General features: G+C 48.4%; 1 protein-coding gene and 1 long non-coding RNA gene across 51 annotated transcripts in view; one reads left to right on the forward strand and one right to left on the reverse strand.

Moving 5' to 3' along the window:
• Nucleotides 1-994: 994 nt before the first annotated feature.
• Nucleotides 995-19827, reverse strand: part of AHNAK2 (AHNAK nucleoprotein 2) — a 45932-nt gene continuing 27099 nt past the window's right edge. The window contains exons 5-12 of one of the 50 annotated variants that reach the window (XM_050975539.1): nt 19481-19622; nt 18969-19144; nt 14369-18118; nt 13030-13804; nt 11814-12034; nt 10686-10818; nt 9949-10010; nt 995-8952 (exon numbers count right to left, since the gene is read on the reverse strand). In XM_050975539.1, coding sequence (XP_050831496.1) covers nt 2002-8952; nt 9949-10010; nt 10686-10818; nt 11814-12034; nt 13030-13804; nt 14369-18118; nt 18969-19144; nt 19481-19616 — 12204 coding nt within the window. In that variant the 5' untranslated portion in view covers nt 19617-19622 and the 3' untranslated portion in view covers nt 995-2001. Of the gene's footprint in view, nt 9823-9948; nt 10366-10386; nt 10543-10685; nt 10945-11382; nt 11454-11495; nt 11598-11621; nt 12035-12490; nt 14051-14092; nt 14153-14368; nt 18119-18968; nt 19145-19480; nt 19623-19827 lie in introns of all 50 variants that reach the window. The other 49 variants (XM_050975537.1, XM_050975538.1, XM_050975559.1 and 46 more) reach the window with 49 other exon arrangements.
• LOC127059706 (uncharacterized) lies at nt 14178-16450 on the forward strand. The gene is made up of 2 exons (XR_007777770.1): nt 14178-14314; nt 16322-16450. It is a non-coding gene; the product is annotated as an uncharacterized LOC127059706 (long non-coding RNA).

Consider the following 19827-nt stretch of genomic DNA (forward strand, 5'->3'; position numbering starts at 1 on the left):
CAACCCCTTTCCTAAGTGTTTTGCTGCGTCTGCTTTCCTGTACTAAGAAGAACATGGAGAAATATGGGAAGAGAAAACTATTATAGTAGAATGAAGCATGTCTGCACTTGTCATTCTGGAGAGAGGATCTCGTGAGTGAAGTGGTGATTGCAGCCGTTTTGGCCAAAGAGGTCACAAAAGAAATTGAGTTTAAAATCTCTGTTGACGTAGGAAAAGGGACAGCAAAACTTCAACTCTGGACAGGAGGAGAGCTGACTTCAGATTGCTTGGGGAGCTAGTGAATAAAGCCTCCCAGTAAAATGTTTTTGTATTTGAGGGGATTGTCCTGCTCTGCTCTGTGCTGGGGCAGCCTTGCCTGGAGTCCTGTGAGCAGTTTTGGGTGCCAAAGTAAAAAAAAAAGGACATTAGGGAGCATCCAAAGGAGGCCACAGGGATGATGAAGGGTCTGGAGGGGAAGCTGTATGAGGAGTGGCTGAAGTCACTTGGTCTGTCCAGCCTGGAGGAGACTGAGGGGAGAGCTCAGTGTGGCCTTCAAATCCTCATGAGGGGAAGCAGAGGGACAGGTGCTGATCTCTTCACTCTCATGGCCAGTGACAGGACCTGAGGAAATGGCTGGAGCTGAGTCATGAGGGATTTAGGATGGATGTTAGGAAAAGGTTTTTCACCCAAAGGGTGTTTGATCACTGGGACAGGCTCCCCCGGGCAGTGGTCACAGCCCCAAGCCTGACAGAGTTCAAGAAACCTTTGGACAGTGCTCTCACGCACATGGTGAGAGTCCTGGGGTGTCCTGTGCAGGGCCAGGAGAGGGATTCAAGGATTCTGACAGTTCCTTCTGACTCAACACATTCTATGATTCAACTTTGAGTGAAAAGTCTCCATTGCCCCTACATTAAGGAACTGTGCTGCCATTAAGTACATGAAGTACACGCAAACTTTTGCAAATTTAAGCTGGGATTTTCCAAATCAGAAATGTCAGTAACTCACGCTACTCAAGTTATTATTCATATAGTGAGTTTATTGTGAATTAAGAATACAGACAGTGTTTTAATGGTACATGTGAAGGCTGTCACATATGCCCCCTGGTTTTCATTGTGCACTTGAGAGAAGCATTAATATAAACAAAGGAGCAAATAATTATATACACCTCCTTTCTCAGAAAATCTCTGAAGCAATTCCACCAGTGTGGCAGATCATTCTAAGCATTTAACTATCCCATAAGTATATACATTAAAATTTATTTATCCACATTTGAATAATATTCTTTGTAAGCATGTTTTATTCTGGTATCTTACAAACATGATTTAGTTATGTGGTTTTTGGTCTTGAAATTATTCTGTTTGGTTTTGCTGTTCTTTTTTTTAAATTATTGTAAGGCTAAATATGACCTGCCACAATAATAAAACAAATGAAAAGAGAGGAAGAAGCAAAGCATTGGTCTCTCTACAAAATAATAAAAAAATGAAAAGAGTGGAAGAGGCAAAGCATTAATCTCTCTACACTAATATTTAATTTTTATTTTATATTTTAAAATGTTTGTGGAATATACATACTACCTTAGCTGAAATAAAGAAAAAAATGTTTTAACAACAAAGCAAAAGTAGATCAGAAAGTTCCAAAATCTAAACAGGTAAGTATAGTTCGCATAATACTAGTTTAGAGCCCATTCTGGAAATAATCTGTAATCCAAATATAACTGGTGTGTTTTGAGAAGCCTCTTTAACAAGTCTTTTGGTATCATTCAGCCTTTCAATGATTTACTTTCGTGGTTCTGGTATCTACTCAGACTTTGCTCAGCCTATGGGCTCATCTGCACCTGTCATAATTGTTGCCCTTATTATTTTTATTAGTGTACAATCTAGTACATCCATGTACTTGAAAATTTATTCAAGTGTTTTCATGAATACCAACCTTGGGTTTTAATTTTCAGTTAGTAGAAAATTAGGAAAACATTCTCTTCTGTGGATGATTTTGTTTTCATTCAGGATTGAGAAAATACAACCTTCATTTGGCTGTATCTCCAACAATATTAGATTTAATATCTTTTTCTTCCTCCAACAAGATTAGCTCAGTTCTTGCTGAAGATGTCACAATAGATGAGGCCCCGTCAGTTTCAGCTTTTTCACCTTCTCCTGTTTCTTTAGGTGATAAGCTTTCTTGTGCATCAAAAAACACATCTGGCTTATCTGTTGGGCTATCTTCATCTGAGAGTCTCCCCTCTTTATGACCCACCTCTTCTTTGTCAACAGACTTAGCCTTTTTGGAAGGAGATGTGAAACCAAGCTTGGGAAATCTAAACCATCCAGCTTTTTCAGCCTGCTTAGAGGAATCATCTGATGTGTCAGCAGGTTTCACATCTTCTGGAACTGACTTTTTTATTTCTGCTTTTGCATCTGTGCTTGTTTCATCCCCAGGAGATGAAAAGCCAATACTTGGAAGCCAAAATTTAAATCTTCCAGGAGATCTTTTATTATCAGTCTTTTCTTTCTCATTGGTTATGTCTTTTTCTTCACCTTCCACTGCTTCAACTACATCTTCATCTTCAGAGAGAGGAGCTGCAGTTATTCCCTCTGGTGATTTACCAGGAAAACCCTCTTCAAGTTTACTGGAACCCTTTACTTCAGCAGCAGATGTTTTTAACTTTGACAAACTTACTTTTCCTCTAGATTCTTCAGACCCATGGTGTGGTTTGTCAGACAGTTTAAGCTCAGCACTGCCAGTTCTCTGTGCTGCTGCTCCAAAGCTTTCACCAGCACCTGTAGGTCTTCTCACTGATGCATCTCCTGTTGGAGATGGCTGCTGGACCAGCACATCTAAATCACTGTGTGATTCAGGCAACTTGGCCTTGAGCAATGAGAATCCCAAAGCAGCAGTTTTGACCTCTGATGACAGAATCTCTGATTCTTTCAGTATTTCAGTAGTATAAATTTCACACCGCTCAATAGCAACATGTTCAGGTTCTACTTTTTCACTTACTTCTTGGCCCTCTATGTAAGACCAATGAATGTCTTGTCCTGCACTTGAAAGGGAGGACTCTATGGTAGCTGTCATTTGTGCTGTTTTAATGTCAGGTTCAGTCAGTGTCAAAATTTTGCTTTTTGCTTTTTGAATACCCCCCTCTACAGCTCCCTGTGTTTCTTCAGAGATAGCAGAGCTTGCTTGCAGTCGCACTATTTCAATGTCAGTACTAGATCCCTTTGGATCTGTTACTACTTTTGACAGTAAAACATCAGCTTCAATTGGGAGAGTTCTGAAAGTGAATCTTGGTATTTTTAGTTTGGGAATTTTTACACTTACTTCTGGGACACCTTGTGTTTGGTCCACTGTTTCCCCTGTTATTCTGGCAGATGCTTCTTTATGATCTAGACCTGGACTTTTCAGGCCAATCAATCCTTCTGGTTTTTGTAACTGCATTTCTGCAGTGTCTCTTTCACTTTGAGGTGCTGAATCAGCTTCTGACTTTGGCAAACTGGTATCATCTTCAAACCCCTTGATTTCAGAATGCAACATTCCAAACCTTGGAATCTTAAACTTGTATGCTTTAATTTTACTTGTTTCTGCTCTGTCTTCTACTTGCACTTCCACTCCTGCAGACACATCCTTTTCAACACTTTTCACGCAAAATTTCATTTCAGGATCTACTCCAGTAATTTTAACATCCGTCTTCAATGTCGGAACTTCTACCTTTAGATCTTCCAGTTTAGCAGTAACGTAAGTACCATCTTCTGATCCTTTTGTTGTAGACCATTCACACACAGTCCTTTTTAATTGACTTTCTTCACTGTCTTTTCCTGTAATTTTCACCTCGCCCTTTATCTTTCCTTTTTTGATTGCTGCCTCTTTGTTTGGAATATCTAGCTCTTCCTTTGGAAGATTAACATCTATTTTCTTCTGTGTTGCATCCAGAGTAATTTCAGCTGATGATGGCTTGCATCCTACCCCTGATGTCTCTAATTTCATAGAACTTTCTACTTTTTGGACATTTATATCCTGTGATTTGCCTTTATGCTCTGGAGACGTCAGAGTACACGTAGGAAACCTATTTGTTGAACTCCTGGCTTTGTCAGTTTCTGAAGCACTTGGGTATGATTTAGACAATTCTGCTGTAGACACTGTGATTTCTGAAGTATGTCCTTCAGCACTGCGCTTAACTACCTCTGCATAAGTTTCAGTTTTTGGAAGACTCACTCCACTATCTGTTCTTTCTGCAGATAATGAAATATGTCCTTCAATTTCTGGCAAGCTAACATTAGACATCTTCACAGAATCTTCTAATTTTTGAATCCCTTCTTTTCCAATAGTAATTTCAGCAACTGCATGTGGTAATGAGAAGGTATTTTCAGGAACACTTGTTTCAGTTTGTGCTTTAGCAGAAGGAATAGTTGCCTGAGCTTTTTCCATACTTCTTTCAATATCGGCATCACTTTTTTGTTCCTTTAAGGATGACCTGCCAAATGCAGGTATTCTGAATTTTGGCATTTTAAACCATCCCTGATGTTCTTCAGTCTGAACTTCTTCAGCTTTTATTTCATGTTCTTTTAGTTTGATTTCCTTCTCCTCAAGACTCTCACTAACACTCTCTGTCTTTGGTTTGGACACTGACTGGGTGCTTATGTCTACCTTTGCATCTTCAATGCCACCTGTCAGAGCTTGGGGTGTTTTTATCTTACCATCAACTCCTCCAGGATCTGACATATCAGATATAAGTTCTGATGCTGGAACTCCCACAGCAATGCCAGCAATTTCATTTGTTGTTCTTAGTTGGGGTAGCTCAGCCTCTATTTTTGGAGAGCTGATCTCTGTCTCTGGGACTTTCCCTTTTATTCGGGAGATTCCAAACTTTGTCTTCTGGAACGTGGGCATTTTAATCTTCCCTTCAGGACCTTCCAATTTCACTTTTCTTCCATCCACAACTGATGAGCTTTCTGTTAGTATATCAGGGCTCTTCAAATCAACTGAAGCTTCTCCTTTGGGGAGCTTAGTACCTGTTTTTTGAATGTTACATTCATTGGCAGAACTTATTTTTAAGTCAACCTGTTGAAAGCTCCTCTCTGAGGGAGTCAAAGAAGCATCAATCTTTGCTGAGCTGACTGTTATTTCAGTTTTAGAGGCTTCAGTTTCTACTCTGGAAAACTCCAGAGTGTGGACTCTAGTGTCAGCCAGTTTTATGCTGATTTGTGCCCCTTCTTCAGTCCCTTCAGGATGACTTTTTTCTATATCAGGTATCTTAATAGAATCATCACCCTCTATTTCTGTTTTAGGAAGAGTAGCATCAACTTCAACTTTTTGAGATTTTGGAACCTTTATCTTGGAGAGTGAAATTTTAGGCATGACAAATTGAGGTTTTTTAATTGGACTTTTTTGTTCAACTTTTCCTGAGGATATTTCCAGATCAAGGTCTGCCCCACTACCTTGATCATCAGCTGCAGTTTCTTTCACTTCTGTGTCTATTCTGCTTGACACGACAGCAAGCTTTTGGTCTTCCAAATTTGCTCCAGAATCAGATTTAACACTTGCTTCCTTCTTTGGTGACCAACTGAAGGACGGAAGTTTGAATTTGGGCATTTTGAAATGTCCTTCCTTCTCTTCTCCTTCTCCATCTTGCTTTATTTCCCCCTTGATCGTTACTGCTGCATCTGAATCCTGAATATCACTGTCTGGTTTTGGAAAAGGGATGTCAGCTGATGGGAGGTGAACATCAGCCTCTGATGTCTTACTGTCAGTTTTGGTAATTTTGGCTTCAGGGCTGTAAATCCTTTTTTCTGTGCCACATTCTGCCTTCAAGTCTGGTGCTTCAACAGCAATGTCAGATATTTCTACTGTTGCTTTTAGTTGGGGAACCTTGACTTCTGATTTGGATTGGCCAACATCCTTTTCCAACCTTTTCCCTTTAGAAAGTGTAATTCCTACCTTTGGCATTTGGAATTTAGACATTTTTGTTTTCGCTTCAGAACCTTCAGCTTTTATCTCTACATCACCCACAGCAATTTCACTTGATTTTCTTTCAACACTTATGTCAGGACTCTTCACCTCAAGCAAACCTTCAGGTGTCATCTTAATATCTGAGGTGGAGAGGCTGGCATTAGCAGCAGCCGATTTCAGAGTCAGATCATCTCCTTCACAGGTAGGAACTTTGACCTCACCTGTAGGCATGCTAATATGCATCTCTACTTTGGGAGCTTGGGCTTCTGGTTTGGAAAATTCTGAAGGTGGGACTGTAACTTTAGGCACTTTTATGCCCAGTCCTGCAACTTCTCCACTACTTCCTTTCTCAGATTTCTGAACAGAAACAGCTTCTTTTTCTTCTTTGGGTCCAGAAACATCAGTTTCCAGTACAGGCAGAGAGACCTGTACTTTCTGACCCTTAATTTTAGGGAATGAGATCTTTGGCATGGTAAATTGGGACTTCTTGGTTTTGGCCTTTTCACCATCTTTTTCTGTTGTATCAAATTCTTCATGAGTGTATTGATTCTCAGGAGTAGGTAAAGTTAATTCAGATCCCATGTCTCCAGATAAGGTAGACAAAGTGGGTCCTTCCAGATGTTCCTCAACAGGAGAAGGAGCAATAGCTTCTTTCTTTGGTGACCACCTAAATGAAGGCAGCTTGAATTTTGATGATTTAAATTTGTTTTCTTTCTCCTCAGTACCCTTTTCTCCTGTAGCTACTTCCTGTTCTGCCTTGCACTCTAAATCTGGGCCACGGATTTCTGCTTCTAAGTTGGGCAAGGTAGCCTCCATGGGTGAGAGATTTGGGTCCACTGTTGGTGCATCCAGAACAACTTCAAGTGAAGGTTTATGCAACTTTACACCAAGATGGGGATCAGAAATTTGAGCTGTTTTTTCAATATCAGGACCAGTCATATCAGATGATATCCTTCCCTTGGAAATGTCAGATTGCACGTTGGAACCAATGTCACCTTCAGATGCCTTTCCCTTAGATCGAATTCTGAATTTTGGTTTTCGGAATTTAGGAATTTTAACTGTGACCTCTGTGTCAACCAAAGATATTTCAGCAGATGTGGTTTTGCCCTCTAGCTTAAAACCTCCTTGCTCCTCAGAACCATCTTCACCTAAAACTTCAAAATCTGAAAGATTTTCATCACCAAGAGAAGCTAATTTTGATTCTGATTCTGTTAGATTAATTTGGTATTTAGTAAGAGTAACATCCCCCTTTTGTAATGAGGACTCCAGATCAATTTTAGATGAAGTCACTTCAGATTTAGAAAAACCAATGCTAGGAACTCTGAATTTGGTACTTTTAGACACACTCTCCCCCTTAACATCAGAAAAACGCTTAGGTTCAACACTCTCAGAAGGTACAGAAGAAGCATCCTCTGTTAAAGAATAACAAAGAGTTTCTGAAACAGAAACATCACATCCAGATTGGCTTTGAGCATGAGGTTTGAAAGTCTTAGAAAGAGAAATTTTAGGCATTCTAAATACAGAAGTTTTAGATTTGCCAATGTCCTCCCCTTTACCACAGGAAGAATCAAGCGGAGCATCAAAGCTGGGCGCTTGGATCTCAGAGTCAGAAAATGTCACATCAGTAATGGCAGATCCTGAGGGCACCGTCACTTGGGGCTCGGGGAGGCTGACGTCCACTTCTGCGGCCGCGGTGCCCTTGGCCTCTCTGCTGCTGGACCAGCCAAAGGAAGGCATGCCGAACTTGGGCATCTTGAACTTGCCATCCTTGGTCTTGGCGGCCTCATTCTCTGGGACTTTGGCCTCTCCTTCAAGGCTCATCGTGGCCTCAGGCGCCTGCAGGTCGACGCTAGCCTGTGGAAGAGTGACGTCGACGGAGGGCATGCTGATGTCCACCTCTGGAGCTTTGATGTCAGCTTTGGGCATCTTGAGGGAGGGCTTCTCCAGCTTCACACTGGTGCTTTCCCCTGCAACCATCACGGTGGCGGAGGGGAGCTCAACTTCAGCCTCAGCTGTGGGCACCTCACCCTTGGGCGAGGACACTTTGAATTTGGGCTTGTCGAACTTGGGCATCTTGAGCTTGCCTTTCAGGCCCGTGCCTTCCAGCTCCAGCTTGCCTTCGGCAGACGGCGCTTTGAGGTCTACATCAGGCGCCTGGAGCTCCAGGGAGCCTTCGACAGAGGGCAGCTTGACGTCTGGGGCCGTAACAGTGATGTCGCTGTCTGAGGCCTTGAGCTCTGCCTGCGGGAGGCTGATGTCTGCCTCCAGTTTGGGAGACTTGACGGTGGGCTTGGAGAAGACCACGCTGGGCACCTTGACTTTGGGCATGTGTATTTTCATACCGCCACCTTCTGCTTTGCCTGCGGCCACCTCCAGGCTGCCTTCAGCCTCGGGGCCCTGCCGGGCGACTTCGCCCTCTGAGGCTTTGGGCAGCGAGACCTCGGCCTTGGGCAGGCTGACCTGCGCCTGGGGAGCTTTCATTTTGGGCAGCTTGACGCTGGGCATCTTGACGTCTGGCATCTTGAATCTGCCTTTCTCACTCTCCGCTGCTACCGTGGCTGTCTCGATGGTCACCTCCACACCGGGCGCTTGGATTTCGGCCGTGGGAAGGGTCACCTCCACTTCAGTGGCTCTCGATGGCACCGTCACTTGGGGTTCGTGGAGGCTGATGTCCACCTCTGCGGCCGCGGTGCCCTTGGCCTCTCTGCTGCTGGACCAGCCAAAAGAAGGCATGCCGAACTTGGGCATCTTGAACTTGCCGTCCTTGGCCTTGGCGGCCTCCTTCTCTGGGACTTTGGCCTCCCCTTCAAGGCTCATGGTGGCCTCAGGCGCCTGCAGGTCGACGCTAGCCTGTGGAAGAGTGACGTCGACAGAGGGCAGACTGATGTCCACCTTGGGAGCTTTGATGTCAGCTTTGGGTATGTTGAGGGACGACTTCTCTACCTTCACACCGGTGCCCTCCACTGTAGCCGTCACGGTGGCGCAGGGGAGCTCAACCTCAGCGCTGGGCAGGCTGACCTCAGCTGTGGGCACCTCACCCTTGGGCGAGGACACTTTGAATTTGGGCTTGTCGAACTTGGGCATCTTCAGCTTGCCTTTCAGGCCCGTGCCTTCCAGCTCCAGCTTGCCTTCGGCAGACGGCGCTTTCAGGTCTACGTCAGGCGCCTGGAGCTCCAGGGAGCCTTCGACAGAGGGCAGCTTGACTTCTGGGGCCGTAACAGTGATGTCGCTGTCGGTGGCCTTGAGCTCTGCCTGCGGGAGGCTGATGTCTGCCTCCAGATTGGGAGACTTGAGGGTGGGCTTGGAGAAGACCACGCTGGGCACCGTGACTTTGGGCATGTGTATTTTCATACCGCCACCTTCTGCTTTGCCTGCGGCCACCTCCAGGCTGCCTTCAGCCTTGGGGCCCTGCAGGGTAACTTCACCCTCCGGGGCTTTGGGCAGCGAGACCTCGGCCTTGGGCAGGCTGACCTGCGCCTGGGGAGCTTTCATTTTGGGCAGCTTGATGCTGGGCATCTTGACGTCGGGCATCTTGAATCTGCCTTTCTCTCCATCTGCTGCACCCGTGGCCGTCTCGATGGTCACCTCCACACCGGGCGCTTGGATTTCGGCCGTGGGAAGGGTCACCTCCACTTCAGTGGCTCCAGAAGGCACTGTCACTTGAGGCTCGGGGAGGCTGACGTCCACTTCTGCGGCCACGGTGCCCTTGGCCTCTCTGCTGCTGGACCAGCCAAAGGAAGGCATGCCGAACTTGGGCATCTTGAACTTGCCGTCCTTGGTCTTGGCGGCCTCCTTCTCTGGGACTTTGGCCTCTCCTTCAAGGCTCACCGTGGCCTCAGGCGCCTGCAGGTCGATGCTAGCCTGTGGAAGAGTGACGTCGACGGAGGGCAGACTGATGTCCACCTTGGGAGCTTTGATGTCAGCTTTGGGCATCTTGAGGGAGGGCTTCTCCAGCTTCACACTGGTGCTTTCCCCTGCAGCCGTCATGGTGGCGTACGGGAGCTCAACTTCAGCCTCAGCTGTGGGCACCTCACCCTTGGGCGAGGACACTTTGAATTTGGGCTTGTCGAACTTGGGCATCTTGAGCTTGCCTTTCAGGCCCGTGCCTTCCAGCTCCAGCTTGCCTTCGGTAGACGGCGATTTGAGGTCTACGTCAGGCGCCTGGAGCTCCAGGGAGCCTTCGACAGAGGGCAGCTTGGCATCTGGGGCCGTGACAGTGATGTCGGTGTCAGGGGCCTTCAGCTCTGCCTGCGGGAGGCTGATGTCTGCCACCAGTTTGGGAGACTTGAGGGTGGGCTTGGAGAAGACCACGCTGGGCACCTTGACTTTGGGCATGTGTATTTTCATACCGCCGACATCCACTTTGCCTGCGGCCACCTCCAGGCTGCCTTCAACCTCGGGGCCCTGCAGGGCGACTTCGCCCTCCAGGGCTTTGGGCAGCGAGACCTCGGCCTTGGGCAGACTAACCTGCGCCTGGGGAGCTTTCATTTTGGGCAGCTTGACGCTGGGCATCTTGACGTCTGGCATCATGAATCCTCCTTTCTCATTCTCCGGTGCAACCGTGGCCGTCTCGACGGTCACCTCCACACCGGGCGCTTGGATTTCGGCCGCGGGCAGGGTCACCTCCACTTCAGTGGCTCCAGAAGGCACCCTCACTTGAGGCTCAGGTAGGCTGACGTCCACTTCTGCGGCCACAGTGCCTTTGGCCTCTCTGCTGCTGGACCAGCCAAAGGAAGGCATGCCGAACTTGGGCATCTTGAACTTGCCGTCCTTGGTCTTGGTGGCCTCCTTCTCTGGGAATTTGGCCTCCCCTTCAAGGCTCATGGTGGCCTCAGGCGCCTGCAGGTCGACGCTAGCTTGTGGAAGAGTGACGTCGACGGAGGGCAGACTGACGTCCACCTTGGGAGCTTTGATGTCAGCTTTGGGCATCTTGAGGGAGGGCTTCTCCAGCTTCACACTGGTGCTTTTCCCTGCAACCATCCCGGTGGCGGAGGGGAGCTCAACTTCAGCCTCAGCTGTGGGCACCTCACCCTTGGGCGAGGACACTTTGAATTTGGGCTTGTCGAACTTGGGCATCTTGAGCTTGCCTTTCAGGCCTGTGCCTTCCAGCTCCAGCTTGCCTTCGGTAGACGGCGATTTGAGGTCTACGTCAGGCGCCTGGAGCTCCAGGGAGCCTTCGACAGAGGGCAGCTTGACGTCTGGGGCCGTGACAGTGATGTCGGTGTCAGGGGCCTTGAGCTCTGCCTGCGGGAGGCTGATGTCTGCCTCCAGATTGGGAGACTTGAGGGTGGGCTTGGAGAAGACCACGCTGGGCACCGTGACTTTGGGCATGTGTATTTTCATACCGCCACCTTCTGCTTTGCCTGCGGCCACCTCCAGGCTGCCTTCGGCCTCGAAGCCCTGCAGGGTGACTTCGCCCTCCGGGGCTTTGGGCAGCGAGACCTCGGTCTTGGGCAGGCTGACCTGCGCCTGGGGAGCTTTCATTTTGGGCAGCTTGACGCTGGGCATCTTGACGTCGGGCATCTTGAATCGGCCTTCTCTCCCTCCGCTGCTACCGTGGCTGTCTCGACGGTCACCTCCACACTGGGCGTTTGGATTTCGGCAGCGGGCAGGGTCACCTCCACTTCGGTGGCTCCGGATGGCACCGTCACTTGGGGTTCGGTGAGGCTGACGTCCACCTCTGCGTCTACGGTGCCCTTGGCCTCTCTGCTGCTGGACCAGCCAAAGGAAGGCATGCCGAACTTGGGCATCTTGAATTTGCCGTCCTTGGTCTTGGCGGCCTCCTTCTCTGGGACTTTGGCCTCCCCTTCAAGGCTCATGGTGGCCTCAGGCGCCTGCAGGTCGACGCTAGCCTGTGGAAGAGTGACGTCGACGGAGGGCATGCTGATGTCCACCTTGGGAGCTTTGATGTCAGCTTTGGGCATCTTGAGGGAGGGCTTCTCCAGCTTCACACTGGTGCTTTCCCCTGCAACCATCACGGTGGCGGAGGGGAGCTCAACTTCAGCCTCAGCTGTGGGCACCTCACCCTTGGGCGAGGACACTTTGAATTTGGGCTTGTCGAACTTGGGCATCTTGAGCTTGCCTTTCAGGCCCGTGCCTTCCAGCTCCAGCTTGCCTTCGGCAGACAGCGCTTTGAGGTCTACGTCAGGCGCCTGGAGCTCCAGGGAGCCTTCGACAGAAGGCAGCTTGACGTCTGGGGCCGTAACAGTGATGTCGCTGTCGGTGGCCTTGAGCTCTGCCTGCGGGAGGCTGATGTCTGCCTCCAGATTGGGAGACTTGAGGGTGGGCTTGGAGAAGACCACACTGGGCACCGTGACTTTGGGCATGTGTATTTTCATACCGCCGACATCCGCTTTGCCTGCGGCCAACTCCAAGCTGCCTTCGGCCTCGGGGCCCTGCAGGGTGACTTCGCCCTCCGGGGCTTTGGGCAGCGAGACCTCGGCCTTGGGCAGGCTGACCTGCGCCTGGGGAGCTTTCATTTTGGGCAGCTTGACGCTGGGCATCTTGACATCGGGCATCTTGAATCGGCCTCTCTCTCCCTCCGCTGCACCGTGGCTGTCTCGATGGTCACCTCCACACTGGGCGCTTGGATTTCGGCCGTGGGTAGCGTCAACTCCAGTTCGGTGGCTCCGGAAGGCATCGTCACTTGAGGCTCGGGGAGGCTGACGTCCACCTCTGCGGCCACGGTGCCTTTGGCCTCTCTGCTGCTGGACCAGCCAAAGGAAGGCATGCCGAACTTGGGCATCTTGAACTTGCCATCCTTGGCCTTGGCGGCCTCCTTCTCTGGGACTTTGGCCTCTCCTTCAAGGCTCATGGTGGCCTCAGGCGCCTGCAGGTCGACGCTAGCCTGTGGAAGAGTGACGTCGACGGAGGGCAGACTGATGTCCACCTTGGGAGCTTTGATGTCAGCTTTGGGCATCTTGAGGGAGGGCTTCTCCAGCTTCACACTGGTGCTTTCCCCTGCAGCCGTCATGGTGGCGGAGGGGAGCTCAACTTCAGCCTCAGCTGTGGGCACCTCACCCTTGGGCGAGGACACTTTGAATTTGGGCTTGTCGAACTTGGGCATCTTGAGCTTGCCTTTCAGGCCCGTGCCTTCCAGCTCCAGCTTACCTTCGGCAGACGGCGATTTGAGGTGTACATCAGGCGCCTGGAGCTCCAGGGAGCTTTGGAGGGATGGCGGCTTGACGTCTAGGGCCGTGACAGTGATGTCAGTGTCTGGGGCATTGAGCTCTGCCTGCGGGAGGCTGATGTCTGCCTCCAGTTTGGGAGACTCGACGGTGGGCTTGGAGAAGACCACGCTGGGCACCGTGACTTTGGGCATGTGTATTTTCATACCGCCACCTTCTGCTTTGCCTGCGGCCACCTCCAGGCTGCCTTCAACCTCGGGGCCCTGCAGGGTAACTTCACCCTCCAGGGCTTTGGGCAGCGAGACCTCGGCCTTGGGCAGGCTGACCTGCGCCTGGGGAGCTTTCATTTTGGGCAGCTTGATGCTGGGCATCTTGACGTCGGGCATCTTGAATCTGCCTTTCTCTCCCTCCGCTGCTCCCGTGGCCGTCTCGATGGTCACCTCCACACTGGGCGCTTGGATTTCGGCCGTGGGCAGGGTCACCTCCACTTCAGTGGCTCCAGAAGGCACCGTCACTTGAGGCTCGGGGAGGCTGACGTCCACTTCTGCGGCCACGGTGCCCTTGGCCTCTCTGCTGCTGGACCAGCCAAAGGAAGGCATGCCGAACTTGGGCATCTTGAACTTGCCGTCCTTGGTCTTGGCGGCCTCCTTCTCTGGGACTTTGGCCTCTCCTTCAAGGCTCATCGTGGCCTCAGGCGCCTGCAGGTCGACGCTAGCCTGTGGAAGAGTGACGTCGACGGAGGGCATGCTGATGTCCACCTTGGGAGCTTTAATGTCAGCTTTGGGCATCTTGAGGGATGGCTTCTCCAGCTTTACACTGGTGACCTCCCCTGCAGCCGTCACGGTGGCGGAGGGGAGCTCAACTTCATCCTCAGCTGTGGGCACCTCACCCTTGGGCAAGGACACTGTGAATTTGGGCTTGTCGAACTGGGGCATCTTGACATCGGGCATCTTGAATCTGCCTTTCTCTCCCTCCGCTGCTACCGTGGCCGTCTCGACGGTCACCTCCACCCTGGGCGCTTGGATTTCGGCCGCGGGCAGGGTCACCTCCACTTCAGTGGCTCCAGAAGGCACCGTCACTTGAGGCTCGGAGAGGCTGACGTCCACCTCTGCGTCCACGGTGCCCTTGGCCTCTCTGCTGCTGGACCAGCCAAAGGAAGGCATGCCGAACTTGGGCCTCTTGAATTTGCCATCCTTGGTCTTGGCAGCCTCCTTCTCTGGGACTTTGGCCTCCCCTTCAAGGCTCATGGTGGCCTCAGGCGCCTGCAGGTCGATGCTAGCCTGTGGAAGAGTGACGTCGACGGAGGGCATGCTGATGTCCACCTTGGGAGCTTTGATGTCAGCTTTGGGCATCTTGAGGGAGGGCTTCTCCAGCTTCACACTGGTGCTTTCCCCTGCAGCCGTCATGGTGGCGGAGGGGAGCTCAACTTCAGCCTCAGCTGTGGGCACCTCACCCTTGGGCGAGGACACTTTGAATTTGGGCTTGTCGAACTTGGGCATCTTGAGCTTGCCTTTCAGGCCCGTGCCTCCCAGCTCCAGCTTGCCTTCGGCAGACGGCGCTTTGAGGTCTACGTCAGGCGCCTGGAGCTCCAGGGAGCCTTCGACAGAGGGCAGCTTGGCGTCTGGGGCTGTGACAGTGATGTCGCTGTCGGTGGCCTTGAGCTCTGCCTGCGGGAGGCTGATGTCTGCCTCCAGATTGGGAGACTTGAGGGTGGGCTTGGAGAAGACCACGCTGGGCACCTTGACTTTAGGCATGTGTATTTTCATACCGCCGACATCCACTTTGCCTGCGGCCACCTCCAGGCTGCCTTCCGCCTCGGGGCCCTGCAGGGCGACTTCGCCCTCCGGGGCTTTGGGCAGCGAGACCTCGGCCTTGGGCAGGCTGACCTGCGCCTGGGGAGCTTTCATTTTGGGCAGCTTGATGCTGGGCATCTTGACGTCGGGCATCTTGAATCCGCCTTTCTCACTCTCCGCTGCTACCGTGGCTGTCTCGATGGTCACCTCCACACCGGGCGCTTGGATTTCGGCTCCGGGCAGGGTCACCTCCACTTCGGTGACGCAGGAAGGAACCGTCACTTGAGGCTCGGGGAGGCTGACGTCCACTTCTGCGGCCACGGTGCCCTTGGCCTCTCTGCTGCTGGACCAGCCAAAGGAAGGCATGCCGAACTTGGGCATCTTGAACTTGCCGTCCTTGGCCTTGGCGGCCTCCTTCTCTGGGACTTTGGCCTCCCCTTCAAGGCTCATCGTGGACTCAGGCGCCTGCAGGTCGACGCTAGCCTGTGGAAGAGTGACGTCGACGGAGGGCATGCTGATGTCCACCTTGGGAGCTTTGATGTCAGCTTTGGGCATCTTGAGGGAGGGCTTCTCCAGCTTCACACCGATGCCCTCCCCTGCAGCTGTCACGGTGGCGGAGGGGAGCTCAACCTCAGCGCTGGGCAGGCTGACCTCAGCTGTGGGCACCTCACCCTTGGGCGAGGACACTTTGAATTTGGGCTTGTCGAACTTGGGCATCTTGAGCTTGCCCTTCAGGCCCGTGCCTTCCAGCTCCAGCTTGCCTTCGGCAGACGGCGCTTTGAGGTCTACGTCAGGCGCCTGGAGCTCCAGGGAGCCTTCGACAGAGGGCAGCTTGTCATCTGGGGCTGTGACAGTGATGTCGCTGTCTGGGGCCTTGAGCTCTGCCTGCGGGAGGCTGATGTCTGCCTCCAGTTTGGGAGACTTGAGGGTGGGCTTGGAGAAGACCACGCTGGGCACCTTGACTTTGGGCATGTGTATTTTCATACCGCCACCTTCTGCTTTGCCTGCGGCCACCTCCAGGCTGCCTTCGGCCTCGGGGCCCTGCAGGGCGACATCACCCTCCGGGGCTTTGGGCAGCGAGACCTCGGCCTTGGGCAGGCTGACCTGTGCCTGGGGAGCTTTCATTTTGGGCAGCTTGATGCTGGGCATCTTGACGTCGGGCATCTTGAATCCTCCTTTCTCTCCCCCCGCTTCCACCGTGGCCGTCTCTATGGTCACCTCCACACCGGGCGCTTGGATTTCGGCCGCGGGCAGGGTCACCTCCACTTCAGTGGCTCCGGAAGGCACCGTCACTTGGGGCTCGGGGGGGCTGACGTCCACTTCTGCGGCCACGGTGCCCTTGGCCTCTCTGCTGCTGGACCAGCCAAAGGAAGGCATGCCGAACTTGGGCATCTTGAACTTGCCGTCCTTGGTCTTGGCGGCCTCCTTCTCTGGGACTTTGGCCTCCCCTTCAAGGCTCATCGTGGCCTCAGGCGCCTGCAGGTCGACGCTAGCCTGTGGAAGAGTGACGTCGACGGAGGGCAGACTGATGTCCACCTCTGGAGCTTTGATATTTGGTGGTGTCATTTCTAAAAGTTCATCTTTCGATTTTTCATTGAACTCCATTTTCTCTATTTCAATATCTGTTTTTGAAATCCACATTTTTCCTTTTGTGTCCTCAGTTTTCCTTTCCACTGGGGATGATTTTATATTTGTTTTTTTCGGACTCAGCATCTGGCCTTCATGTTTTTGTTTTGTATCATTTTCATCTATTTTTCCTATGGATATTACTACTTTCGTTTCAGCAGTTGGTACCGTAATTTTTTCTGGTGGTCCACTTACCTGAGGTTCTCCCGTGATTTCCAGGGTTTGCACTTTTACTTCTCTATCACTTATTTGTGCTTCAGGTTGGGCTGTTTCTTCCTTGGCACTTGACCAGGTAAATGTTGGGAATTTTAACTTTGGCAGTCTGAATTTGCTTTCTTTGCCCTCTATATCTTTTTCTCCTCTCTTCATTCCAATTTCTATGTTTAAGGCTTTGTCATTTGTGGGAATGGCATCTTCCTCCATCCTTTCCTTTTTTACCCTGTCTTCTGTGTCCTCTTTGCTTTCTTCTCTTGTTATTTTTATATCTGTTTTAGGTGCTTTTGCCACTTTGAATGATGGCATTTGTATTTTCCAAGTAGATACGTCTGATTCTGTATCTGGCATAAGAGTTTTCCCAGTGACATTCCTGCTGTCCTCTGAAGTCATATCAGCTGTTTTTTCTTGTACTGACTGTGGAACGTCACTTCTCTGTTTGGTAGTGTCAGCCTCTGTCTCTTTTCTTTTGGGCACTGAAATTCCGTAATTTATTTTCTGAATATTTATTATTTGTGTGTCTTCTTCTGCTTTTTTTTCTCCTGTTTGCAGTGTTTCAGATGTCTGTAATTCTGCTTTAGCAGTGCCAATTTCTAGGCCTTTTACCTGTACAGATCCTTTAGTACTGTGACCCATCAAGTCTATGTTGATTCCACTTTCTCCATCTTTTTTATCTGCTGTTCCCTTCTGTTTCTTTTTTCGGGATTTTGATGAGGCTTGTGGTGATTTTTTAGTTGGGCTTACTTTCAGATCAGCAGTTTCTAAACTAGGCTTTGGTATGTCTGTAGTTATGTCTGCTACTTCAGGTACACTAAATTTTGATGTTGCTTCCTTGTCTTTTTTAATGCTTATTTCAACTTCAGGGCATTGTTTTACATGAGACGGAATGCCATTTTTCATTTCTTTTACATCTTTTGTTAAAGTTTCATGTCCCTCCCCTGTTTTCATTTCATAAGCAGGAGATGTGGTATATTCAACAGTTAAAATTTCAGGATTTTCCAGGCTTATATCATACTGATGTATTTTTTCTCTTTCAGAGATCAGTGTCGTTTTTATTTCTTTTCTTTGCTTCTCTTGTGGTTCTGGTTTGGACCTGTGCATTCTGAATCCAATGCTTGGGAACTTCAGCTTCCTTTGGCTTCCTTTTTTCTCTTTGGTATGGACCTCTTGTGGAAATTGAGACTCTGTGTCCGTGCTTGTAGGGGAAATATCCTGCAAAGCAGGCTCATATGCATCTGATGTACTATGAGATCTTCTGTGCCTCAATATCTTTTTATTTTTGATTGATTGAAATTTTGGCCATGATAATCTATCTTTTTTAGGTCTCTTACTTCTTCCTACTCTTTGGCTTACAATTAATGTTTCCCTGTCTTCTTCTGAAATGGATTTTCCTGAAACATGAGGTGTTTCTTCAGGAATGCTCTCACTGAGTTCTTTTTCCTAAAAGAACAAATAGTAGTCAGAAGATTAGAAGTAACCTAAATATAGGTGCAACAGAAAATAAAAACATACCATAAAACATGTAGAAAAATGTTCTTTTTATTACTAGTATCTACTTTATATATAAAAGTGCTGAAGATTATAAAAATACGCAATTTCAGGCAGAAATTACATAAAACAAATGGACTGTTATTATGGATTTCTGAAGAATTTCATTCCTTGAAAAATATTACAGTAAACAGTGGTTTCTGTATGTATGTATGTATGTATGTATGTATGTATCTATCTATCTATCTATCTATCTATCTATCTATCTATCTATCTATCTATCTGTATGCCCGTACAAATATGTTATATATGGTATTTATGTATATGTATGTGAAGAAAATATAATCTTTAAGTTGATGGAAACCTATGAAGAGGTCTGGCAAAATATCAGGGGTTAGACACAGATTTTTTTTTAATAGAAAAATCTTACAGAGGAGCTTTGGATAAAAATTTTTACTGATATTTTACATTTTTGAGCATACTTATCATAAGTATTACAAAGATTACCCAAGTCTGTTCCATCAGTGGACAATTAAAAATTAAAAAATGCTGACTCACTAAACAATATTTTCACCACCTAAAACAAGATTGTGGATTTATATAAAATCCATGGTCTCACTCAAGATATTTAAAAAGCTGCAAATATTGTGTGGGGTTTTTTTTTAATCATGAATATTCATGCTAGCAACTTTAAACATATGCCTAAATCTTAAGAAGACACAAGCATGTGTTTTATGATCTATTTCCACAGCACATTACTATAGTATGTTACCCAAACTTTGTAAACTAATCAGAAATGTACCTGGCCTATCCTTTCCTTTTTGTGCTGGGCTGTAGAGTGCTCCAGATCTTCTTGCACGGCAATTTTTCTTTTGAGGCTGAATTGGACTCTGTATGGCTCGGAATACTGGAGAATCTTGAGTGCATCTTCATATTTGATATTATCGAAAAATATTGTAGCACTTAGAAGCTGATCACCTGCAAGTGGAACAACACATAATTTTAATTACTTTGTGTTTTCTTACATTTTTTTTCCCATTTTAGTTTTGTATATACTACTTTCTGTGTGTCTATTCCACTGTTCCAGTGAAAACTGATTTTGTTATGGTATACAAAAAACATCAAATTTCATTATTGTTCAAGCAAATGATCTTAGAAATCATTATTACGGACAGGTTAAGCTCATAGATAACATTAGCTGGTTTGAAACCTACTATTTCTGATACCTAAAGAGATGGCAGATCACACAGCTACCAATCTCCTTATTTAAAGATACAGAATAAAATCAAAACAAAATAAAAAATCAGACTGTACCTTCTCTAAGACTAAATATTTTTGAAGCAGGAGATTCCTTAAGTACTTTCTTAATAAATATTCCTTCATTTCCTCCACCTTTCACACTAAAACCACTAGCTCCAGCTTCCACTTCTGTTTTCAGGGTCACTTCCATTGTCTCCTAGAGATAGAAAAATACGTGAATTTATTATTTTTATTCATTTGTATTGAAGGGTTCTAAGTTGTTCTACAATAAAAAATTCTGTGTCCTCAGGTATATTTTCAATAGCTCAAGAAATATTATCCAAAATAGAGGATATACTTAGTGTGGGTTTGATTCTGTTCTAAATTACAATTAAGCACATGTGTTAGGGTTACGTTGAATC

This window comes from Serinus canaria, chromosome 5 (genome assembly GCF_022539315.1).
Source record: "Serinus canaria isolate serCan28SL12 chromosome 5, serCan2020, whole genome shotgun sequence".
Lineage (NCBI taxonomy): Eukaryota > Metazoa > Chordata > Aves > Passeriformes > Fringillidae > Serinus > Serinus canaria.